This window comes from Chiloscyllium plagiosum, unplaced genomic scaffold (genome assembly GCF_037043375.1).
Source record: "Chiloscyllium plagiosum isolate Xiang-an unplaced genomic scaffold, Cpla_swu_hap1 HiC_scaffold_37, whole genome shotgun sequence".
Classification (NCBI taxonomy): Eukaryota; Metazoa; Chordata; class Chondrichthyes; order Orectolobiformes; family Hemiscylliidae; genus Chiloscyllium; species Chiloscyllium plagiosum.
The window spans coordinates 40,834,530-40,860,892 of record NW_028270175.1 but is presented as its reverse complement, the minus strand read 5'-3'; the positions used below and the strand labels follow the sequence as shown (position 1 = coordinate 40,860,892).

The 26,363-nt window shown below is 43.7% G+C and overlaps 1 protein-coding gene across 14 annotated transcripts in view; it reads right to left on the bottom strand.

Moving 5' to 3' along the window:
• Positions 1 to 26,363, bottom strand: part of hspg2 (heparan sulfate proteoglycan 2) — a 530,612-nt gene that overhangs the window by 99,759 nt on the left and 404,490 nt on the right. For all 14 annotated transcript variants that reach the window (XM_087980629.1, XM_087980631.1, XM_087980637.1 and 11 more), the window contains 9 exons: positions 25,113 to 25,242; positions 22,431 to 22,582; positions 22,120 to 22,246; positions 16,945 to 17,096; positions 16,634 to 16,760; positions 12,970 to 13,118; positions 9,406 to 9,532; positions 5,055 to 5,206; positions 3,005 to 3,134 (listed from right to left, as the gene is read on the bottom strand). In XM_087980629.1, coding sequence (XP_087836755.1) covers positions 3,005 to 3,134; positions 5,055 to 5,206; positions 9,406 to 9,532; positions 12,970 to 13,118; positions 16,634 to 16,760; positions 16,945 to 17,096; positions 22,120 to 22,246; positions 22,431 to 22,582; positions 25,113 to 25,242 — 1,246 coding nt within the window. The remainder of the gene's footprint in view (positions 1 to 3,004; positions 3,135 to 5,054; positions 5,207 to 9,405; positions 9,533 to 12,969; positions 13,119 to 16,633; positions 16,761 to 16,944; positions 17,097 to 22,119; positions 22,247 to 22,430; positions 22,583 to 25,112; positions 25,243 to 26,363) is intronic.

Genomic DNA, 26,363 nt, shown 5'->3' with positions numbered 1-26,363 from the left:
CGAAAGGGAATGATGTAGGATCTAAGGATAAAATTGTTGAATCTATTTGGGTGGAGATCAAGAATAGTAAGGGGAAGAAGTCACTGATGGGAGTTGTCTACAGGCCACCCAATAATATTGCTACAATGGCATATGTGATCAATCAAGAAATATCTGATGAATGTAAGAATGGAATAGCAGGAGTCATGGAAGATTTTAACATGCACATTGATTGGCTGGATTAAGTTGGTAGAGGCGGTCTTGAACTCATCCGTGATAACTTTCTTGAACAGCATGTTACCGAACCTACAAGGGAGCATGCAATCTTAGATCTGGTCCTGCGTAATAAGACAAGTAAAATTAATGATCTCATAATTAAGGATCCTCTTGGAAAGAGTGATCACAGTATGATTGAACTTTGGATACAAGTGGAGAATGAAATTGCATCATCTAAAACCGGGGCGGGGGAGGGGGGGAGGTTTCATGCTTCAACATGGGAGACTATAATGGGATGAGGAAGGAGTTGGCTAAATTAGACTGGGAACACAAGTTATATGGTGGAACAATTGCAGAACACTGTAGGACTTTCAAAGAGGTTTTTCACAGAGTTCAAGGTAGGTATATTCCAGTCAAAAACAAGGATAGCAAGGGCAGGAAGAGCCAGTCTTGGATAACCAAGGAAATAAAGGAAGGCATCTAATTAAAAACTCAGACTTACAAGGTAGCCAAGAGTAGTGGGAAACAGGAAGATTGGGAAAACTTCCAACAGTAACAAAGAATATGAAGCAAATGATAAAGAAAGGAAAGATAGATTATGAATGCAAATCAGCAGAGAATATAGAAACAGGTAGGAAAAGTTTTTATAAATATATAAAACAGAAAAGGGTGGCTAAAGTGGGGGTACGCCCTTTGCAGGATGAGAAAGAGGAATTAATATTGGATAATGCTGAAATGGCCGAGCCTCGAGTAGCTATTTTATGTCAGTCTTCATAGTGGATGATGTGTCTAACATTCCAAAAAATTATGTTAAGGATACAATGGGAGCTGAGGACCTCAAATTCAACTATTATCACTAAAGGGGTAGTGTTGAGCAAACTTGAGGGTCTAAAGGTAGATAAGTCCCTTGGTCCTGAAGGAATGTATCCCCGTATGCTGAAAGAAATGGTGGAAGTTATGGTAGTAATTTACCAAAATTCACTGGACTCTCAACAGACTGAAAGACAGTGAATGTCATTTTGTGGTTAAAAACAAAGTGTGTAGACAGAAGGCAGGTAACTATAGGCCAGTTAGCTTAACATCTGTAGTCTGGAAAATGCTGGAGGTTACCATTAAAGAAGAAATAATGAGACATCTGGATGGAAAAGGTTTCATCGCAGACGCAGCATGGACTCAGGAAGGGAAGGTCATGTTTGACGAACTTACTGGATTTCTTTGAAGCGAGGTGGATGGAAGGGAACAAGTGGATGTTGTATACTTGGATTTCCAGAAGGCATTTGATAAGGTGCTGTATAAAAGACTCATTTATAAGGTGAGACTCATTTATAAGGTGAGAATGCATGAAGTTGTGGGCAATGTACTAGCACAGATAGAGGACTAGTTAACCAACAGAAAGCAGAGAGTTGGGATAAATGGGTCTTTCTCTCGTTGGAGATCAGTGATGAGCAAGGTGTTACAGGGGTCAGTGTTGGGCCTGCAACTGTTTGCGATATAGATAAATGATTTGGAAGAGGAGACCGAGTGTAACGTATCCAAGTTCGCTGATGACACTAAATTGAGTGGAAAGGCAAACTGTGCAGAGGATGTGGAGGGTCTGCGGAGAGATTTAGATAGGTTAAATGAGTGGGCAAGGGTCTGGCAGATGGAATACAATGTTGGTAAATGTGAGATTATCCACTTTGGAAGTGAAAATAGTAGATCAGAGTATTATGTAAATGCTGGAAGATTGAAGCATGCTGCTGTGTAGAGGGACTTAGGAGTGTTTGTACATGAATCACTAAAAGTTGATTTTCAGGTACAACAGAGAATCAGGAAGGCACACAGAATATTGGCTTTCATTGGTAGAGGTATTGAATTTAAGAGAGGGAGGTTCTGCTGCAATTGTACAAGGTATTGGTGAGGCCGCAGCTGGAGTATTGGTCTCCTTATTGAGGAAGGATACACTGGCTTTGGAGGCGGTGCAGAGAAGGTTCACCAGGTTAATTCTGAAGATGAGGAGCAGTTGAGTCACCTGGGACTCTACTCACTAGAATTTAGAAGAATGAGAGGGGATCATAGAGAAATATATAAAATTATGAAAGGGATAGATAAGAAAGAGGCAGGCAAGTTGTTTACATTGGTGTGTGAGACTAGGACGAGGGGACATGGCCTCAAGATTAGGGGAATAGATTTAGGACAGAGATGAAGAGGAACTGCTTTTCCCAGAGAGTAGTGAATCTATGGAATTTTCTGCCCAAGGAAATAGTAGAGACAACTTCATTAAATACATTCAAGACACCGTTGGATGGGTTTTTGCATGGTAGGGGAATTAAGGGTTATGGGGATAACGCTGAGATGATGGATAGATCAGCCATGATCTTAATGAATGGCAGAGCAGGGTCGATGGGCCAAATGGCCCACTCCTGCTTCTATTACTATGAAACTAAGAACGTTCTGTTGCATATGCATGCTGAGAACATGCTGCCTTTTGAAGTCTTTTGAAAAATCAGACAGGCCAAAATGAAATTGGCACTAATCTATAGCCCTGTATTCCCATGTTTGCTTTCATTCTTCCCTGCTGTATGATCTGACAGTTAAGATTTTCATAAATATTGTTGTGGTTCTGTTCGCCGAGCTGGGAATTTGTGTTGCAGACGTTTCGTCCCCTGTCTAGGTGAAATCCTCAGTGCTTGGGAGCCTCCTGTGAAGCGCCTTCTGTGATATTTCCTCCGGCATTTGTAGTGGTTTTCATAAATAGCACAGTTTGAAAGTGAAAGTGAGATGGTGGAAATAATTGAACACAGAGAACAGGAGTGGCAGAGATACATACTGAATGGAGGTGAAGAGAATGAGAGGGAGAATGCGATCTCCCGTGTTCCGGCAACGTTTTCCGCGCGGCAGATGTAATCCCCGGTGTCATTGGGATTCACACGAAGGATACGTAGAACACTGCCCTGAACCTGCAGCATCAAGAGGAAAATTACAATTCCCTTTACTGTAACAGGAAACTCTGAGTGTTCACAAACTTACTGATAACAATAACACAGTTGTCATTCAGGACAGTCAGAGGTGACTTTTACCTTCAGGCATAATAGATGAAGCTCTGATTAAACACACACCTGAACTTTGAGAGTTTCAGCATCCTAGCCTTGGAATCTCACAGCCCAGAAATAGGCCCTTCAGCCCAATCTGTCCATGACAACCAGGTTTCCTAAACTGAATTTGTCCCACTTGCCTGCATTTGGCCCATATCCCTCAAAACCTTTCATATCCATGTACCTGTCCAAATGTCTGTTGTCTTTTAAATGCTGTAATTATACCTGCCCTTACCACTTCCTCTGGAAGCTTGTTCCACATGTGCACCACCCTCTGCATGAAAAGGTTGGCCCTTGGGTCCTTTCCCAATCTTTCACCTCTTACATTAAAGCTCTGCCCTCTAGTTTTGGACTCCCCTACCCTGGGGAAAAGACCTTGGTTAGTCACATTGTCTATGCTCCTCGTGATTTTATAAACCTTAATAAGGTCACCCCTAGTTTTGTTGCAATTTTAAAAAAAACACAACTCTTCATTATTATTGTCTTTTATTCATAAGTCCAGGTGCAAACTCAAATGGGTCCAGGACTGACCCTAGCGGTAAGTGAGCAAGTTAGAGGGATGTGTCATTTAAGGGAGATGAAGACAATTAAAAGGGAATGATGGGAGTCGGACCAAATTTTTTTCTATAGAATCCCAAAAATGTGGAAACAGGCACAACAAGTCCACACTGACCCTCCGAAGAATATCCTACCCAGACCCATTCCCCTACCCTGTTACTCTGCATTTACACCTGATTAATGCCCCTCACCTACACATCCCTGAACACTACGGGCAATTTAGCATGGCCAGCTTACCTAACCTGAACATCTTTGGACTGCGGGAGGAAACCGGAGCAGACACGAGGAGAATATGCAAACTCCACACAGAGTTGCCCGAGGCTGGAACTGAACCCTGGTCCTTAGCGCTTTGAGGCAGCAGTGCTAATCATTGAGCTACCGTTCCGCCCCAGAATTTAATAAATTCAGAATTTATTAAAGAACATAAAGAGTGATCTCCATTTGGCAACCATGGATGTGGTGGTGCAAGATTAAGAAAGATTAGTTTAAAGAAAAATGATGGGTTCAAGAACCATTGGCAGAGTCTTGGCCAGCTGACTGCTGCCATCCTGGTTGAGTTGCTCACAGATCTCAAAGTAGTGTCACATAAGCTGCTTGCAATGAGGATATCGCTCAGAGCTGCTGAAGGGGATCATCCCAAAGGTCAGCACTGCTGCATACTCATGGATGACAGCGTCCAGGTTTCAGGTCACCATCATCACTCAGCCCTCTACCATCATGTCGAGGCAAACAGCAGTGCAGAAAATCAGAGTAAACACTGCACTACTGATCCTTAACCAGAGAAGCAAAATTATCTCTCTTTGGAATACAGGCTGTTCGACACATGGAGAGGCCATTCAGCCCATCAAGCCTGCCCTGCCATTTTAGACTGTGATTGACCGTCTCATCAATACCTTTCTGGCAGTTGCAGATAGATGGCATCCTGATAGTTGCCCAGGAGATTTTCTGGTGCTTCTGAATAACCTTTCAATATTGCAGATCCTTAGTCAGGCATGAGACCAAACGGGTACCTGCTGCAAACATCCCCCTCCAAAACCAACAACCACTGGGGCAAAATAAATAACTACTTGGCGTCGTTTGGGGTTTAGGGTGGTGACAGGTGACCTTATTTATTATCTTCCACAGCAATGATGAGTTAAATCTTTGATCACACAACCTAATAATACCCATGTCATGTATGTTCCCCAGAGGAGGAAAATCCAAACCTGTACCATCACTTTCACCTACCTGGTGATTGGCTGTCAGTGGCCCTGTTGCTTTGTGCCACGTGACCCTGGGGTCAGGCTGACCTGTGACCTGGCAGTGTAACTCCAGCATTTCTCCCTCACTGACAGAGGTAGAAGAAGGGTTAATCCTGACCGTCGGGGCAGTGCCTCGTGCTGTTGGAAGGGTGAAGACCAGGACAGAGTTTTAAGCAAGCATCTGGATTGAAAATTGTACTTGTAAAAAATGCAAGGGTATATCCTGGCCCCCAGCTTGGGCAATTGTGCTCCCCCCTGCTCTTCTTACCCATCTTCCCATCAAAATGTGATGCTTCATTGTACCAAACTCCCTCCCTCTTCCCATTTATTGAGTCCTTCATATGGCCGAGGCCTTGCAGTTGTTAGCATTCAGTCTACCAGTCTTTAAAAATGCACTTGGGAACTCATACCATACACTTTATGGAATCTCAAGGAAGGATTATCCTTCGGATCACATTCTCCATTAATAGATCACAACAGCTCGATTTATTTTCAGTTGTAAAGGGGATGTGGCGTCACTAGCTGGGCCATCACTTATTAGCCATCCCAATTTGTGCTTGTGGTGACTGCTGCAATCCATGGGGTATAAGAACATCCACTATGACGTTAGGGAGGGAGATCCAGACACACTGAGGAACGGTGATTTATTTCCAAGTCAGAATGGACAGTGGCTTGGAGGGGAGCTTGCAAATGATAGTGTTCCTATGGTTGCAGAGGTTAGAGATTGGAACGTGCTTGTCAAAGGAATATTGCTTCCACTGGGCTTCCCTGACCAAAGGGATCATTGTGGAAGTTGGAGGACATGGTGTTCCTGTCCCTGTGCCTGTACCATTCACCTGTACCTGTGTTTTTGTTTTTGCCGCTGTTTACCTGTTAGATACTATTGATGTACTTAACTATGTCATCTGCCTGTACTGCTCGCAAGACAAAGCTTTTCACTGTACCTCAGTACACGTGGCAATAAATTCAATTCAATTCAGTTCAATGGTGCCAATTAAGCAGGTTCGTTGTCCTGGATGATTTCAAGCTTCAAGTGTTGTTGGAGCTGCACTCATCCAGGCAAGTGGGAAGTATTCGATCACACTCCTGACTTGAGCCTTGAGAATGGTGGACTTTGGGTAATCAGAAGTCAGAGTTATACAGTATAGAAACCGACACTTCAGTCCAACTTGTCTGACCAGACATCCTAAATTAATCTAGTCGCATTTGCCAGCATTTGGCCCATTTCAATCTAAACCCTTCCTATTCATGTGCCCTTCCAGATGCCTTTTAAGTGTTGGAATTGTACCCACCTCCATCACATCCTCTGGCAGCTCATTTCGTACGCACACCACCCTCTGAGTGAAAAAGTTACCCCTCTGCTCCATTTTAAATCTTTCCCCTCTGACCTTAAACCTATGCCCTCCAGTTTTAGACTCCCCTACCCTGGGAAAAAGACCTTGACTGTTCACCCTCTACAAAGTCACCCCTCAGCTTCTGAAGATGCAGGAAAAAAAAAACCTCCAGCCTATTCAGCCTCTCCTTACAGCTCACCTTGACCGGGGATTTGTCCACTTTTTCAGGAAGTCTTAACCTCCAAAACCTCCTCACAGTCCCTCTTCCCACCTGCATCCTCCTCCTCCAAAATGAAGACAGGTATGAAACACTTATTTAGCAAATGTCCTACAAATGTCATCCAGCTCCATGCACAGATTGTCCTCTTATTTGTTAACCTTTTAATGGCAGAATTCAAACCTCCATCCAGATACCAGACTACATTCACCCAGTGAGTCCTTAAAACATTAATTTGCTAAATTCATTGACATGATGTAGGTGTTGTCGGTTAGGCTAGCATTTATTGCCCATCCCTGATTGCCAAGAGGGCAGCTAAGAGTCAACCACACTGCTGTGGCTCTGGAATCACATGTAGGCCAGACCAGGTAAACTACTCACCACAGAATTCCAAGCCTCTAACCTGTTCTTGTTGCTAGAATACTTACTGCTCAAAAATAAAATGGAGTTTTGTGGAGTGGGAGCAATTGAATTTTCTTTCATTCAAGGTGTTACATTTATGCAATTGATTCTTTAGGTTAGGACTTGAAACAGAGAACTCATGAAACGCCGAGAAACTTTATCGCCTTTTAATATTAGATCAATTGGTGTATAATTGTGAACCTATCCTCCACTAATTATCTTAGATTCTATAACAAAATCTCTGTTTTCCAGCACTCCCCATTCATGTGTTGTTGGTTAATCAAATATCACTGTTAATGGGGGTTGTGAAGAGGACGGAGGCAGCTGAGTACTCAGCACAGTAATACAATTCAATTTCTTTTTCACCAATGACATAACAAAGTGATCATAAAGCCCTTGTATAATTCAGTATGCTGCTGCACTTAGGAAAATCTTCATTTTTTTTTTACTACCTGATCCTCTAGTGGAAACTTCCCTTGGTTTCATTGGTCTGTATAAAATATGGAAGTATCAAAAATAATGGAGTACAGGGGAGTAGCAAACAGAAGCCTTCCACAGCATGCTGGACAGATTGATGAATAAACCATGAATGATGCTTCAACAAAAGCTTTCACTTCATATGCTGGACTAGCACAACTATTAAAAAGGTACAAATCTCTGCTTTGGGGTTGTGCAGTCTGTTAAAAACAGGTCCACAGCTCAGCCTTCGCTGGTACATCAATAGCAGACTCTGTTGCCAACACCACTCACAGGTCAGAGTGCGAGGCCTTCCTTTGGGTTCAGTTTGTCATGTTAGGCATCCTACCAGGGAAGGGAATGGCAGGGTAGTATCTCTTCAGTGATTTAATGTCAGAGCTCCCCACAACTAAAGACTGGCACCAACTCCTTCAAGCTGATTTTAAAAAAACATTGAACTGTCAGGGAAATTCAGTGGCTCTTTCTCCAGGCACTGTGACCAAAACTGACCTAATAATTTAATAATTTTCATGTAAAAAAGGCTTATGAACATATTGTGCAGATTTAGAATCTGTTATTATTATGAACTGCTTTTAAAGGATGCTTTACCTGAACACAGAAAGTGACTTTCTTAAAAAAAAAAGCTCTTAGAAATTCTGATTGCTAGGATGATTTGGAGGAGCTGATGTTGGACCAGGGTGGACAAAGTTAAACATCACACAACACCAGGTCATAGTCCAATAGGTTTATTTGGAGGCACTAGCTTTCGAAGCAGTTTTTCATCAGGTGATTGTGAAGCAGACCACAAGACACAGAATTTATAACAAAATTATGATAAATTGTGTCATAAGCGCTGCTTCTTCATCAGGTGGTTGTGAAGCAGGACCATACGACACAACTGATCACAATTTTGTTATAAATTCTGTGTCTTGTGGTCTGCTTCACAACCACCTGATGAAGCAGCAGTGCTTCAAAAGCTCGTGCTTCCAAATAAACCTGTTGGACTGTACCCTGGTGTTGTGTGATTTTTAACTGATTGCCAAGAAACTCATTGGTGTTGGACTAGATAAGAAAGTGAGGTCTGCAGATGCTGGAGATCAGAGCTGAAAATGTGTTGCTGGAAAAGCGCAGCAGGTCAGGCAGCATCCAGGGAACAGGAGAATCGACGTTTCGGGCATAAGCCCTTCTTCAGGAATGAGGAAAGTGTGTCCAGCAGGCTAAGATAAAAGGTCGGGAGGAGGGACTTGGGGGAGGGGCGTTGGAAATGCGATAGGTGGAAAGAGGTCAAGGTGAGGGTGATAGGTCAGAGTGGGGTGGGGGCGGAGAGGTCAGGAAGAAGATTGCAGGTTAGGAAGGCAGTGCTGAGTTCGATGGATTTGACTGAGACAAGGTGGGGGGAGGGGAAATGAGGAAACTGGTGAAATCCGAGTTCATCCCTTGTGGTTGGAGGGTTCCTAGGCGGAAGATGAGGCGCTCTTCCTCCAACCGTCGTGGTCTGGCGATGGAGGAGTCCAAAGACCTGCATATCCTTGGTGGAGTGGGAGGGGGAGTTGAAGTGTTGAGCCACAGGGTGGTTGGGTTGGTTGGTCCGGATGTCCCAGAGGTGTTCTCTGAAACGCTCCACAAGTAGGCGGCCTGTTGTACTAGATAACACAATGTTTACTCTGATGAGAGAATGTTTGTTCTCCAGCATTGAGGCCACTGAAGTTACAGAGTCCTTATTCTTCCTTCATGGGGTGTGGGTGTCACTGGCTGGGCCACTATTTACCACCCATCCCCAGCTGCCTTTGAGAAGGTGGGGGCCAGCTGACCGCATTAATCGCTGCAGTCTAATACAACAAATCCTTGACCCAGTACAATAAAGCAAACAGATATAAAGAAAATCAAAGATGGTTGAAAGGTGAAACACTTGAATGTGCATTACATACTGGTGGAAGGAGTGACTGAGACGGAGAATTTGACCTCGCGCATTCCATAGACGTTTGTCGCACGGCAGATGTAATCACCGACATCAGCTGGACTCACACGAAGGATGCGTAGCACACGGCCCTGTACCTAGAGCATCAAGAGGAAAACCACAGCCTGTTACTCACTCTCCCCCACGCTGCTTTCAGCATTCAGAGATTCACTCGTAACCTCAAAGGGTGACTCTTGGCTTGAAGAATGAATATTGAGACCTGAAAGGATTTTCCAGCTTAGGATGCCATTCCTTTGAGCCACTGAGTGGCTGCTGAAACCAAACAGAGATGCGCAACGAGGATCCGATTTCAGTTGGATCCCATGCCAAATGGTGGAGCAGCAAAATGGATAGGAATCCTTCTTTAACAGTGTGTTTAAAATTATTCATTCACAATATGAGGGCATCTCTGGCGAGGCAAGCATTTAATGCCAATATAATTATTAGGAGCCAAACACATTGCTGTAGGGTTGGGAGTTACATGTAGGACAGACTAGTGAGGATGGCAGTTTCCTTCTCTATAGACATTAGTGAACCAGATAGGTTTTGTCCTGACAATCAACAATGGATTCACAAAATTCATTAGATTCTTAATTTCAGATATTTATTGAATTCAAATTCCACCATCTACTATAGTGGGATTTGAAGAAAAGTCCCTAGAACATTACTAGGTCTCTAGATTAATCAAAAAGCGTAGCACTGGATAAGCACAGCAGGCGGCATGGTTGCTTAATGGTCAGCATTTTACCCTTCCAGCGCCAGGGACCTGGGTTCGATTCCAGCCTTGGGCGACTGTCTCTCTGGAATTTGCACATTCTCCCAGTGTCTGCCAGGGTTTCCTCTGGGCGCTCCGGTTTCCTCCCACAACCCAAAGACGTGCAGGTCAGGTGGACTGGCTATGCTAAATTGCCCATAGTGTTCAGGGATGGATTAGTCAGAGGGAAATGGGTCTGGGTGAGTTAGTCTTTGGACTGTTGGTGTGGATTTCTTGAGCTAAATGGCCTGTTTCCACACTGTCTGGAATCTAATTGAATCTAAAAGTCAGGCAGCATCCCAGAAGCAGGAGAGTTGATGCTTCGGCCACATTCCTGATGAAGGGCTTATGCCCGATATGTCAACTCTCCTGCTCCTCGGATGCTGCCTGACCTGCTGTGTTTTTCCAGTGCCACACTTTTTGACTCTGATCTCCAGTATCTGCAGTCCTTACTTTCTCTGGCTTAAGAGTCTGGCGATAATACCACTAGGGCAGTGCCTCCCATAATTTCCATATTTCAGTTTTTCAGTATGGAAAAGGTTGATGATGTTAGGAACAGAAAATGCTGGAGAAACCCGGAAGATTTGGCAGCACCCATTAACATTTTGAGTCTAATCTGACTGTGATGTATCTTGAAGAGTTACAATGCATTTGAAACATTTAGTCTGCCTCACTCTCCACAAATGCTGTTAGAACAGCTGAGCTTCGCCACTACATGCTGTTTTTATGTCAATTTTGTTAGTGCTCATTTCTTACCTTGATCTTAAACCATTTGTCCCCTTATATACTCTCGAGTAAACAAGAAACAAGTTAACAAACTGACAGCTCCTTAAAGGGGAAAATAGACCTGTGGGATAGTTTACATTTCCGAGAAAGTAGAGGTGACCTCAGCTTAACATCTCACTTCAAAATACAATTCTGACTGTGCAGTCTTCCACCAGTATTACCCTCATGGGAGAGGCTCAGCTGTGTGAAATTAAGGGGTCTTCTGTTTAAGATGGAGATGAGCAGAAGCGTGTTTGCTCTCAGAGGATCATGAGTCTATGAAACTCACCTCGCCTAAACTTTTGAGGCACGGTTATTGACTATTTAAAACAAAAACCTAAATCGCTGATGAAACTCATGAGGTCTGGCAGCATCTGTGAGGAGAAGGCACAGTTAATGGTTCCAGTCTGGTGACTCTTCCGATGAGCTTTGCCAGCAGTTTGTTTTTGTTTCAGATCTCCACCATTCACAATTATTTGTTTCATTTCATTCTGTATCTCAGTCAGGGATTGAATAAGAGAAGAATGGTGATTCAGCTCCACTTTAGTACCTGAACCCCAATCAGATCAGCCCCAATTAATTTTCTAATTCATATATTCTGCTCAAAACCTGGAGTGAGACTTGAGTCTTGTGATTCAGATGCAAGAACTAGCCAGACCTGATAACCTCATTTAATACTCAAAGCATTCAATCAATTTGCTCCCTCCCTTGTTTATTCTTAACCTTACTAATACAATTAAATTACAGTGTGGAAACAGGCCCTTCGGCCCAACAACTCCACACCAACCTGCAACCCACCCAAACCCACTCCCCTACATTTACCCCTTCACCTAACACTACGGGCAATTTAGCATGGCCAATTCACCTAACCTGCACATTTTTGGATTGTGGGAGGAAACCCACGCAGAAACGGAGAATGTGCAAACTCCACACAGTCAGTCGCCTGAGGTGGGAATTGAACCCAGGTCTCTGGTGCTGTGAGGCAGCAGTGCTAACCACTGTGCCACCTAAATTAAGACTCAACTCCACCTTCTGCACTGCTTGCTTACCAATTACAGATGAACTGTAGAGAAAGGAGCAGAGGCTTGGGTCAATCCCTCATATGTAATCCAGAGTCCCAGGTTAATGCATTGAGGAGATGAGTTTAAATATCTCCACATCAGGTGGTGAAATTTGAATTCAATGAATTATAATTAATTGAAATATATATTTTAAGTTAAAAATCAAACACCAGGTTATCGTCCAACAGGTTTATTTGGAAGCACTAGCTTTTGAAAGCTGTGATGACCATATCAATGGTCATTGAAAACCTGTTTCGCTCATGTCCTTTCGGGAAGGAAATCTGCCATCCTCACTTGGCCTGGTCTACATGTGACTCCAGACACACAGCAAAGTGGTTTATTCTGTGTCTAAGTGAGGCATTCATTTCAAAGTTAGGTATGGGTGGGGACAAATGCTGGCCTTGCTAGTAATGCTCACATCTCATGAACGTATAGAAGATATCTACAATACTACTGTCTTATTGAACAGGGATGTGTAAGTACATCTGATACTTGTCAGATCCTGCAACAAACAAGGACTCAGCACCCTCCTCCAGTTAGATTTGTTCCACTCCTCATAGACACTTGTTACTGAGGTTAGAAATTTGATGAGAAAATTGAAGAGAAACTGAAAGCAAATGTACATCTGACAATGACAACTTGGCTTTCTTCTGTGTTCTTATTCGGACAGCAAATTCAGCTTATCTTCTGCCAGATGGCCCCCATTACGTGAAATTAGTCTGAGCTAATAATGACAGGTCATGAAATGTAAGACTGAGATAAGTTGTTACATGAATCTGAGCAGAGAGGGGGGAACTGATAGATAGGTCAGGAGTCACTGTGAACAGAGAGGTCTAATTACAGACCCACACAAAGGCAGCTGAACGGACACTCTCAGAGCAACTTAATCTAACCTGCCCACATACAGGTAAAATAATTCCTTATTAAAAGGAAATTCAAGGGTTGCTCCACCTACCTGGTGATTGGTTGTTAGAGAGCCGGCTGCCCTGTACCATGTGATCCTGGGCTGTGGTTGACCTGTGACCTGACAGTGTAATTGCACCATTTCCCCCTCCCTCACTGTGGTGGGGGCTGGCTGAACCAGCACAGTGGGGGCATTTCTTGCTGTGGAGACAAGAGTGAGGCAAATAGATTAGAAGTGGTCATTACACATACTGTTACATATCAAATCCCACATTTGTTAGAATTCTCTTTGATAATTTCCGAAAGGTATCAATATTTCAACTGAATTTTTATCTGTGACCTTCCAGCTCAACGTAGTGAACATTAGCCTTTGTGTAAAGTGAATTAATTTTGGTCTGGCTCAATGGTACCTGCCTAACCTCAGAGACAGGGCCAAAATTCAAAACTACAAATACAGTTGAGCACATAAACAAAGTGAGACTTCAGTACTATACTGATGGATTGCTGCATGACGATTATTGAATAATGGCGATCCCTGAGCAGGACAGATTGAGAGAATTAGTAAAACATATGAGCTTCATAAATAGAGGCATGTAGTAGAAAGGCAGCAGGGATGTTAAAATTCACCTTCATAAAAAGCTGAATAGCCCACAACCAGAATATTGTGTCCAGTTAGAGTCATAAAGATGTACAGCATGGAAACAGACCCTTCGGTCCAACCAGTCTACGCCGACCAATCTCGTCCCACCTGCCAGCACCCAGCCCATATCCCTCCAAACCCTTCCTATTCATATACCCATCAAATGCCGCTTAAGTGTTGCAATTGTACCAACCTCCACCACTTCCTCTGGCAGCTCATTCCATACACGTACCACCCTCTGCGTGAAAAAGTTGCCCCTTAGGTCTCTTTTATATCTTTCCACTCTCACCCTAAACCTATGCCCTCTAGTTCTGGACTCCCTGACCCCAGGGAAAAGACTTTGCCTATTTATCCTATCCATACCCCTCATAATTTTGTAAACCTCTATAAGGTCACCCCTCAGCCTCCGACACTCGAGGGAAAACAGTCCCAGCCTGTTCAGTCTCTCCCCATAGCTCAAATCCTCCAACCCTGGCAACATCCTTGTAAATCTTTTCTGAACCCTTTCAAGTTTCACAACATCTTTCCGGTAGGAAGGAGACCAGAATTGCACGCAATATTCCAACAGTGGCCAACCAATGTCCTGTACAGCCACAACATGACCTCCCAACTCCTGTACTCAATACTCTGACCAATAAAGGAAAGCACACCAAACGCCCACTTCACTATCCTATCTACCTGCGACTCCACTTTCAAGGAGCTATGAACCTGCACTCCAAGATCTCTTTGTTCAGCAACACTCCCTAGGACCATGCCATTAAGTATATAAGTCCTGCTAAGATTTGCTTTCCCAAAATGCAGCACCTCGCATTTATCTGAATTAAACTCCATCTGCCACTTCTCAGCCCATTGGCCCAGCTGGTCAAGATCCTGTTGTAATCTGAGGTAACCCTCTTCATTGTCCACTTCACCTCCAATTTTGGTGTCATCTACAGACTTCCTAATTGTACCTCTTATGCTTGCATCCAAATCATTTATGTAAATGATAAAAAGTAAAGGACTCAGCACTGATCCTTGTGGCACTCCACTGGTCACAGGCCTCCATTCTGAAAAACAACCCTCCACCACCACCCTCTGACTTCTACCTTTGAGCCAGTTCTGTATCCAAATGGCTAGTTCTCCCTTTATTCCGTAAGATCTAACTTTGCTAATCAGTCTCCCATGGGGAACCTTGTCAAACGCCTTACTGAAGTCCATATAGATCACATCTACTGCTCTGCCCTCATCAATCCTCTTTGTTACGTCGTCAAAAAACTCAAGTTTGTGAGACATGATTTCCCACGCACAAAGCCGTGAGCACCTGAGGGTTTTTGAGATGACGCTGAGGAGGTTTATTGGGAATGAGGGGAGCTTTAGCTGGAAAGTGAGGTTGGAAAATGTGGGGTTGTTCTTCTTGAAGCACAGGAACTGAAGAGAGATTAAACAAAAGTGTGTAAAGTTATGAGAGGTTTAGGGGAGTAGTAATTTAGGAATTCCACAGCGTAAGAACTGAATTACTGAAATCATGGCCAACAGTGTGCCAAGGGAATGACATGTAATTTTCTATTTAATTCTCTCAGGGGCACTGCAACCTTACCCAGTAATTTTTCAAATGTTCTGGGTATTCCGTATCTTGCTCCATCAACAGAATCCCATTCATTGTAAACTGCTAACGTAAACATTGTAGAGGCCAAAAAAACTGCAGATGCTGGAATCCAAGGAGGACAAGCAGGAGGCTGGACAAACACAGCAAGTCCGGCAGCATCAGGAGGTTGAGAAGTTGATGTTCCAGGTGTAACCCTTCTTCAGGACTGGGGGTGGGTGTGGGGGAGCTGCTGATAAAGGGGGTGCGGGAGGTAGTCTGGTGAGGTGGGGATAGATGAAGACATTAGAGGGTATGACCTGGTTGGTCAATGGGAGGAATGAATCTGGTAGGTGTCTGAGAGGAGTGGAAGGGAGGGAGGAGGGGGAGGGGCTGGGAAGGGAGGTTATTTAAAATTGGAGAACTCAATGTTGAGTCCTCTGGGCTGTAGGCTGGCCAGGCAGAAGATGAGCTGTTGTTCCTCCAATTTGCGGTGTGGTTCATTGTGACAATGGGAGGGGGCCAAAGAAGGTTACATCGGAAAGGGAATGGGAAGGGGAATTAAAATTAGTGGCGACCGGGAAGTCTGCTAGGCCCGGTTGAGATGCTCGGTGAACCGTTTCCTAAGTTTATGTTTGGTCTCCCCGATGTAGAGAAGACCACACTGGAGCACCAGATACAGTAAACTAGGTTGGAGGAGAGGCAAGTGAACCTCTGTCTGACCTGGAAGGACTGTTTAGGGCCGTAGATGGAGGTGAGGGGGTGGTGGGCTGGCAAGTTTGGCATCTTTCACAGTTGCAGGGGAAGGCACCGTGGGGTTGGTGCGGGGGTTTGTGCGGAGAGTGGTGCAAACCAAGGATTAGTGAAGGGAACAGTCCTTGCAGAAGGCAGAGAGGGGTGTGGAGGGGAAGGTTTCGTTGGTGGTGGGGTCTAATTGGAGTGGGCGATAAGGTTTAAAGGTGATGCTTTATCTATTTATTGGTATCTGCTATAAGTCTATTCTCAGCCTATCTGGCTAATCTCCCATTAAATTCACAAGCCTTAATCATACTCTGAATGTTCACTCATTGGAATCTTATTAACTATCTTCTGGAATCCCAAAGAAGCAATATTCTTTGGATAGCTCTCATTAACAATTTCAGTTACCTTCTCGAAACATTAGGAGCAATTAGAGAGGGAAAACCAGCTAATTCATTTCCTTCTTGATGTTTATGCTCATTAACCTTTCCGTATTGGATATGCAAAATGTACAATGCTCATTAATATTTTCTCCTGATTAATGAAAATTTGACTGACACACAGTATTAATGCTATCTAGCCATAACAATCTCGGTATTCAGAACCGCCTTAGTTATAAAACTGCTTGACCAAATGTAGTCACACAACACTTCTCACGGAATAAATACTTGCCACTCAACTACAGTAAAAATCTAAGCTGAACGGTGAAGCAGACAGACATAAAATGGATAAAAGATGGTGCAAATCGTATGATGTGAAGAATGCTGTGTTACGTACACGTGGAGGGAAGCACTGAGACGGAGAATTTGACCTCCTGTGTTCCGTGGACATTGTCTGCGCGGCAGATGTAATCACCGATATCAGCTGAACTCATATGAAGGATGCGTAGCACACGGCCCTGTACCTAGAGCATCAAGAGGAAAATCACAGCCTGTTACTCACTCTCCCCCACGCTGCTTTCAGCATTCAGAAAGATACAGAGTGGTAGATTCCCCCTTACTTTTCATTCATGGTTAGAGATTTGAAGAATGGAAAAGGGGAACAAGAAAAACACATGGACAATGGACAATCTGGAAGCTATCTCCTACCTGGTGATTGGATGTTAGAGAGCCAGCCGCCCTGTACCATGTGATCCTGGGTTCTGGTTGACCTGTGACCTGGCAGCGTAACTCCAGCATTTCCCCCTCCCTTATTGATGTGGGGGAGGGGTGAACCATCACTGTGGGGGCCGTTCCTTGATCTGTATGGAAAGACCAGAATGAGTCAATCAATCAGAAATGGACAAGACAGATCCTATCATTTACCAGATTTATTTCTTGTCCTGGTATTCACTTCAACCATTTGTGTACATTTTTAATTATTTTATCTGAGGTCATCTGGTGCAATGGTTTAGGCAAAGTTACCATGTCAGTGCTGTACTGGTGGAGCCTTCATCGTCATTATTGAGTAATGGTACATTGTTGGTTCCAAATCATTGACACAAGTGTAAGGTATATTTCAGATATTACACATCTGTTTGTCTTTTTGGTTGCTTTCAATGTCCTTTTGCTGATTTCCAAAACCTTCTCAATGATCATTCTGGACAGCAGGAGGATATGTTTTGGTGGAGGTGCATACTGACAGTGGGACAATGTGTGGAGGATCCATGTCATCAGGGGAGATTAGAATGTCACAATAATTAACAAGGAGAAGTAAAATATCTTTTCCTCGCGTGTAAATAGCAAGCAAAGGAAGGAGGGCAATGGAAATGATAAATAGTTGGAGGTGCACATCAGGGGGAGACTATCTAATGAATACATTGTATTGGGAATTATTAAGGAAGAGAATACTGATTCAATATCAGTGGAGAGAGATATATGGTAGAGGTGACAGACAGGGTGAAAATTGATAGGAATTGGAAAGGTGAGGTCACCCTGTTAGGAGTTTTCTACAGGCCTCCTAATAGTCCTAGAGACGTAGAAGAAAGGATTGCGAGGATGATTCAGGAGAAGAGTGAAAGTAATAGGGTGGTTGTTATGGGGGACTTTAACTTTCCAGATATTGACTGGGAAAGCTATAGCTCGAGTTAGTTAGATGGGTCGGTGTTTGTCCAATGTGTGCAGGAGGGTTTCCTGACACAATATGTAGACAGGCCAACAAGAGGTGAGGCCATACTGGATTTGGTTCTGGGTAATGAACCAGACCAGGTGTTAGAATTGGAGGTAGGTGAGCACTTTGGGGACCATGACCACTATTCGGTGACTTTTACTCTGGTGATGGAGAGGGATAAGTATGCACTGCAGGGCAAGAGTTATAGCTGGGGGCAGGGAAATTATGATGCGGTGAGGCACGACTTAGGATGCGTGGCTTGGAAAAGTAGGCTTCAAGGGAAGGGCGCAATTGATATGTGGAGCTTGTTCAAGGAGCAACTATTGAGTGTCCTTGATAAGTATGTAAATGTCAGGCAGGGAGGAAAGGGTCATGTGAGGGAGCCGTGGTTTAATAAGGAATTGGAATCCCTTGTTAAAGGGAAGAGGGCGGCCTATGTAAAGAGAAGGTGTGAAGGTTCAATTGGGGCGATTATATGGTAGCCAGGAAGGATCAGAAGAGAGAGCTAAGAGCAGCAAGGAGGGGACAAGAAAAGTCCTTAGTTGGTAGGATTAGGGAAAACCCTAAGGCTTTCTTTAGGAATGTCAGGAATAAAAGAATGGCGAGGGTAGGAATAGGTCCAGTCAAGGATAGTAGTAGGAAGTTGCGTGTGGAGGCTGAAGAGATTGGGGAGACACTGAATGAATACTTTTCGTCAGTATTCACTCAGGAACAGGACATTGTTGCCGATGTGAATACTGAGTCACAATTAATTAGAATGGATGGCTTTGAGGTATGTAGGGAAGAGGTGTTGGAAATTCTGGAAAGGGTGAAAATAGATAAGTCCCCTGGGCCTGATGGCATTTATCCTAGGAGTCTCTGGGAAGCAAGGGAGGAGATTGCAGAGCCATTGGCCTTGATTTTTATGTCCGCATTGTCTACAGGAATAGTGCCAGAAGACTGGAGGCTAGCAAATGTGGTTCCCTTGTTCAAGAAGGGGAGTAGGGATAACCCTAATAACTATAGGCCGGTGAGCAAAGTTGTGGGCAAAATCTTAGAGAGAATTGTAAGGGATAGGATTTATGAACATCTGGATAGGAATAATGTGATCAAGGATAGTCAGCATGGTTTTGTGAAGGGCAGGTCATGCCTCACAAACCTTATTGAATTCTTTGAGAAGGTGACTAAGGAGGTGGACGAGGGTAAAGTGGTAGATGTGATGTATATGGATTTTAGTAAGGCGTTTGATAAGCTTCCCCATGGTAGACTACTGCAAAAAATATGGAGGTATGGCATTGAGGGTGAGTTGGAGGTTTGGATTAGGAATTGGCTGGCTGGAAGAAGATAGAGGGTAGTAGTTGATAGTAAAGGTTCATCTTGGAGTGCAGTTACTAGCGGTGTTCCGCAAGAATCTGTTTTGGGACCATTGCTGTTTGTCATTTTTATAAATGACCTGTAGGAGGGGTTAGAAGGTTGGGTGAGCAAGTTTGCGGATGATACGAAAGTCGGTGGAGTTGTTGACAGTGAGGAAGGATGTGGCAGGTTACAGCGGGATATAGATAAGCTGCAGAGCTGGGCAGAAAGGTGGCAAATGGAGTTCACTGTGGGTAAGTGTGAAGTGATTCACTTTGGTAAGAGTAACAAGATGATGGGGTACTGGGCTAATGGTCTGATACTTGGTAGTGTGGATGAGCAGAGGTGTCCATGTACACAGATCTATGAAAGTTGCCACCCAGGTAAATAGTGCTGTGAAGGAGGCATATGGCGTATTGGCTTTTATTGGTAGAGGAATTGAGTTCCGGAGTCCTGAGGTCATGTTGCAGTTGTATAAGACTCTGGTGCGGCTGCATCTGGAGTATTGTGTGCAATTTTGGTCGCCATACTCTGGGAAGGATGTGGAAGCACTGGAACGAGTGCAGAGGAGGTTTATCAGAATGTTGCCTGGTATGGTAGGAAGATCGTATGAGGAAAGGCTGAGGCACTTGGGGCTGTTTTCATTGGAGAAAAGAAGGTTTAGGGGTGACTTGATAGAGGTGTACAAGATGATTAGGGGTTTAGATAGGGTTGACCATGAGAACCTTTTTCCACGTATGGAGTCAGCTATTACGAGGGGGCATAGCTTTAAATTAAGGGGTGGTAGGTACAGGACAGATGTTAGGGGTAGGTTCTTTACTCAGCGAGTCGGGAGTTCATGGAATGCCCTGCCAGTAGCAGTGGTGGATTCTCCCTCTTTATGGGCATTTAAACGGGCATTGGATAGGCATATGGAGGATAGTGGGCTAGTGTAGGTTAGGTGGGCTTGGATCGGCGCAACATTGAGGGCCAGAGGGCCTGTACTGTGCTGTATTTTTCTATGTTCTATGATGGGCAGGATATATTAGAAAGATAGGCTATGCTTCATGTGGATTAGTTACCAGGACGAGATGGCTATAGAAGTAGGGATGGAGATGGTAAAAGAGTTTGTGATCATTATCCAAACTTCTTTCAACACAGGGGGCATGTGGCAGAGTGGCAAATATGACATTCTCATTCAAGAAAGGTTCTTAATGGTTGGTAATGTTTAGTCAGGGAAAAAGAATCAGCAGGTACCTGGAGGGGTTTGAGTTCAATAACGAAGTCAGCAGGGATTCGTAAAAGGCAGATTTGCGCTTGATCAGACTAATTACATGTTTTGATGACGTAGCAGAACGTTGTTGAAAGGAAAGCAGTGGATCTTGTCTTTTAAGAAAGTGTGAGATGAAGAACCACATAAAAGGCTGCTGACAAAACAAGCTCAGGGACTAGAACCGTCAACGTCAGCTGAGATAAAAAAAGAAAATCTGAACAAAGGGCAGAATGGAAGATGACAAATTGTATGAGGTCCCCAGGTTTCAGGGTTAAGATCACTACTACTTTATTTTGTTACATGTAAGCAACTTCAATACTGGAATACAGAACAAAACCTCAGCATTTGCTAATGTTACTATTGGAGCTGTGAGGATTATGTCAATTGACCTGCAGCCGACCAACGACAGTTTTGGAGAAAGGGTAGGTAAGTGGCAAGTGAAGTTAATATAAACAAGTGAGGTGAGATGCATTTTGGCAGAAGAGATGAGGAAAGGCAAGTTACGCATAATGCCACAGTTCCTGTGGAGTTAACTACAAATACTAGCTTGATGAGGGACTACACCTTACCTTCTGCATGGGAACTTCACAGCCTCAAGGTCTCAACAATGAATTCTATACTTTCAGAAACTGATTGCACTATGTCTGTTCACCATTTTTCTTATGGTCTGTACCCCCTCACACCCTCATCTTGTCAGTTCTGAAGTCAGGGTCACTGGACCTGAAACATTAACTCTGCTTTCTTTTCACAGATGCTTCCAGACCTGCTGAGTCTCTCCAACAATTTCTGTTTATGTTGTGAAATAACTCCACAGAGGCCATTATCCATTACCAAATCACTCTTTACTTACACACGGACAGGCCTTGAATTTAGTATTGCCTCATTCAGAGTCAGGCACTAGAGTGTCTCATTACAATCACTACACTTTCCAGCATCCGCAATTCTTTGTTTTATTGTCTTGTCTTGTTTAATTTGTTCTTATTATAGAGGACCCATTCATGTTACACCTATTTTATATATTTTTTTTCACCACCATTAAGAGCCCCTTTGTCTTGCTCCTCCTCTTCTGTCAACTGTATTAAAAAAAATCATTTTTCAACACCTTTCAGTTATGAAGAAGTCACAGTGGACCTGAAACATTAACTCTGTTTATCTCTCCATAGATGCTGAGCGTCCCCAGCATTCTCTGCTTTTATTCCAATATTCATTACCATCTTTTCCTGATTAAATTTGGTTAACTGTCCTACATTGTTGTCAGTATTTTCAACAACTCACTCAATTTATCCCACTCACACTGTAGCATTTCTGCATTATCTTCACAGCTCACCCTCCCACCCAGCTTTGTGTCATCTGCAAAGTTGGAAATGTTGCATTTAGTTCCCTCAGTTAAATCATTAATATGTATTGTGAATATCTGGAGTCCGAGCACCGATCCCACAAGTTACTGATTGCCACTCAGAAAAAAACTTGTATGTTCCTACTCTTTGTTTCCTGTCTGCTATTCATGTCACTCTATTCATGTCACTATATTACCCATTAATAGATAAAAGGTGGCACAACTGAAATCTGTGAAGAATGCTGTGTTACGTACACGTGGAGGGAAGCACTGAGACGGAGAATTTGACCTCCTGTGTTCCGTGGACATTGTCTGCGCGGCAGATGTAATCACCGACATCAGCTGAACTCATACGAAGGATGCGTAGCACACGGCCCTGTACCTAGAGCATCAAGAGGAAAATCACAGCCTGTTACTCACTCTCCCCCACGCTGCTTTCAGCATTCAGAAAGATACAGAGTGGTAGATTCCCCCTTACTTTTCATTCATGGTTAGAGATTTGAAGAATGGAAAAGGGAAACGAGAAAAACACATGGACAATGGCTAGTCTGGAAGCTATCTCCTACCTGGTGATTGGATGTTAGAGAGCCAGCCGCCCTGTACCATGTGATCCTGGGTTCTGGTTGACCTGTGACCTGGCAGTATAACTCCAGCATTTCCCCCTCCCTTACTGAGGTGGGGGAGGGGTGAACCATCACTGTGGGGGCCGTTCCTTGATCTGTGTGGAAAGACCAGAATGAGCCAATCAATCAGAAATGGACAAGACAGATCCTATTAATAACGAGTGTATTTCTTGTCCTGGTATTTACTTCAATCATTTGTGCACATTTTCAAAAATATTTCAATTGACTTTTCATCTGTGGCCATCTGGGGCAAAGTCCACAATTGTCTGTTAACTGACAGTGTGCAATCTTGAATTGGCTGGTTTCCCCTTAGTTTCTGGACCAGGGCTGCAATAAGGACCCTACTCATGACTGACACAATATCAAAGTTGAGACTTGAACATTATTTTGAAAGAACGCTGCATTGACTTTATTGAATCATGATGTTTCATTAGTTACTTCCCAATGCAGTCAAAAGTCCAGCCAACTTCGGAAAATGAAAATGAAGCAACCATTCAATCTCAACACAAAAGAACCTAAGATACAGAAAGAACTGGCCTGAAACACTACAAGGAGGTTACAATACTTAACATCATCAGGACTACTTAAACCACATTTTCCCATCCTATTTGTATCCAGACCAGAGTGACTCCAAGGGGTGGAGCCCAAGTTACCATGCAGCCAAAGGATAAAAATCAGACTCGTATCCTTTGGAATGTGGGCTCTGCTGGAAGTGGATTCTTCCTGTGAGATCAGATCCAATTAGGTTACAGTTAACCTACCAGTAGTTTAACTGGGTGAACGTTAGTTTTCAAATATGGGTTTTGGCACAAATTGCTGGAGAAACTCAGCAGCTCCAGCAGTCTCTGTGGGAAGAAAGCAGAGTTAACGTTTTGAGTCCAGTGACTCTTCATCAGAACCATGTTGAATCCGTGGGGGATTTCTCAATCTTTGCGACATTGTCACCAAACTTAAGACAGATTATGCTCAGTTCCCTTTGTCAAGTCATCATTATAGATTTAAAATAAAATAGACTCATGCATTGATCCATGTGGAACCCGATTAGTTGTACCCTGCCGTTTTGTAAATAGTCCATTTATTCCCCCACATTGTTTACATGCATTAAACCCTAAATCCATATTAATATATTATCATAGGTCTTAGACTTCTGCTTGTGTGGCATCTTATTGAATGCCTTTTGACAATCCAAATATGCTGCATTAACTAGTTTGCCCTGCTAATATATCTTCAAAAGCCTCTCATAGATTGTCAAATAGGATAACCTTTCTGTAAGCCCGTGCTGACTCCACTAATTATCATGGTTTTCTAAGTGCTCTGAAATCACACTGCTAATGATAAATTCTAGCTTTCCTGATTTACTGATGGCAGGCTAACAAGTCTATAATTCCTTGCTTTATCTCTCCTTCCTTTTTTTTTGAAGAGTAAGCTTTAACCCACATTCCAGAATCTAGATGATTGAAACGGACAGTTTAATGTATATAAAACTTCACAATCCTGAGATTTTTGACAGGTGGTGACAAACAGTCAACCCACTGTCATCACAGAAGCTCCTGTCATTGCCTGCAGCGTGGAAAACTTGCCAATTCCTAGCATGTCTTTTTAACGTCTTCCTTTTGTTGCCATAGTAACCAAGCCACATAGACTCATTCTTCACCTTAAATTATAGACACCAATCCATAGCACAAGTCGTCTCCTGTAAAACTCTTTTGGAACATAGTATGACCATTTAAATGCAAATTTTCATTCTTTCTTTGCAAATGTTTTTTCAAAATTCATTCACAGGATGAGGGCATCATTGGCTAGGCAGCATTCATTGCCCATCCCTAAGTGCCCGGAGGGCAGTTAAGAGTCAACCACATTGCTGTGGGTCTGCAGTTACATGTAGGCCAGACCAGGTAAGGATAGCAGCTTCCTTCCCTGAAGGACATTAGTGATCCAGATTGTTTTTTTCCAACAATCGACGAGGGATTTATGGTCATCATTAGACTGTTCTGGATTTTTATTGAATTCAAATTCCACTGTTTGCCATGGCAGGATTCGAACCCAGATCCACAGAACAGTTTCTAGGTCTCTGGATTAACAGGCCAGTGATAATGCCACTAGGCCATTGTCTCCCCTATTGCCCATGAGGCAGATACTCTAAGACAGTCGTTAGTTGTTGCAGAGATAAAGAGATAGAAGGAGAATCATTGGCTAGCAGAACAATGATTGTTGGGGAGAACCAATGGAAATGGGGAACTGAGTACAAGGTACTCTTTTCTCAGATTATCTGAGATTAGACATAGAGGACCTAACCTTAATAAAACCATGCTCAGTCGTAGGAAGAGGAGTAGACCTTTCAGCTTCTTGAGCCCTTCCTGCCATTTAGTGAGATAGTGTCTGATCTACAGCCACCCTAACTCTTATGACAGCATCAAGTGTGCTTCTCTGATGTTAACTATGTTTTGAGCTGACTGGATCCTGTTTCCCTAATATTGAAGCCCTAAATAACATCACTGTTACACAATAAATTAATATTTAACTCTCAGCTGTAGTTCAGAGTGGATACAAGAATAAACCAAATGGCAATAAAGTGAATCAAGCAAAGTGTAAGTCAGATGCTGAAAGAATGACCGGGTTACATACTGGATGAAGTGGAAGTGACCGATACAGAGAACTTGACCTCTCGTGTTCCAACTTCATTTTCTGCACGGCAGATGTAATCCCCGATGTCAGAAGGAGTCATGTGAAGGATGCGCAGCACAGGGCCCTGCACCTAGAGCAACAACAGAAAATTTACAGTCTCGGGCACTTGTGCTCTCCCTGGTTGTTTTCAACGTTGACAAGCACAATGACAAGCACATTTCACAGCTGCTGCACAGGAAAGAGGGACAGCTGACATTTGATGGCGTTCTACGACTGGAGAATGGAAAACAAGACTCAAAAGGAACATCGAGCTGGAATTCGCTATCCACAAGGCCATCCAGTGATGAGCCAGGCGAAGATGCACAGCTATGGACTTTGGGTGAAGACTCACACTGAGTATACTTGCAATGCTCCTCTAAATTGTGGATTCACAGGTAAAGATACAGGTTATACTAGCAGCTTGATGTTGATACCAGCTGTATGATCGGGGGTTAATGTTTGGGTGTTCAAGGTGATTTCATGCAATGCTTTGATGCATCCCCTGCTTCCGAGTAGTTAAACATTTTGTTGGCCAGAACAAAGGCAGTCGCTGTGAACTGAAGTTACCCGAGCCCCAGCTGCTGGCTCAAGACATTTTGAGCTGGTTCAGCTCTGAGAGATGACATAAGGGGGACATCTTTATTCGGAGGACAATCAATGAAATAATCCGAAAGGGGACCTGGGAGTGAGCCCACAGTGGAAAGACATGGCAGCACGGTGGCTCAGTGGTTAGCACTGCTGTCTCAGTGCCAGGGACCTGGGTTCGATTCCTGCCACACTGTCTGTGTGGAGTTTGCACTTTCTCCCGTATCTGCGTGGGTTTCCTCCGGGTGCTCCAATTTCCTCCCACAGTCTAAAGATGTGCAGGTCAGGTGAATTGGCCATGCTAAATTGCCCATAGTGTTAGGCGTATTAGTCAGGGGTGTATATAGGGCAGGGGAATGGGTCTGGGTGGGTTAGTCTTCAGAGGGTCGGTGTGGACTTGTTGGGCTGAAGGGCCTGTTTCCATACTGTAGGGAATCTAATCTAATCTAATCTAATCTCAAGAACATCCAGTCCAAGATGCGGCCTGAACTGGAGAAAGTTTGAGGGAACTAGGTTCGATTCTAGCCTTGGGCGACTGTCTGTGTGGTGATTGCACATTCTCCCCGTGTCTGCATGAGTTTCCTCTGGGTGCTCCGGTTTGCTCCCACAGCCCAAAGATGTGCAGGT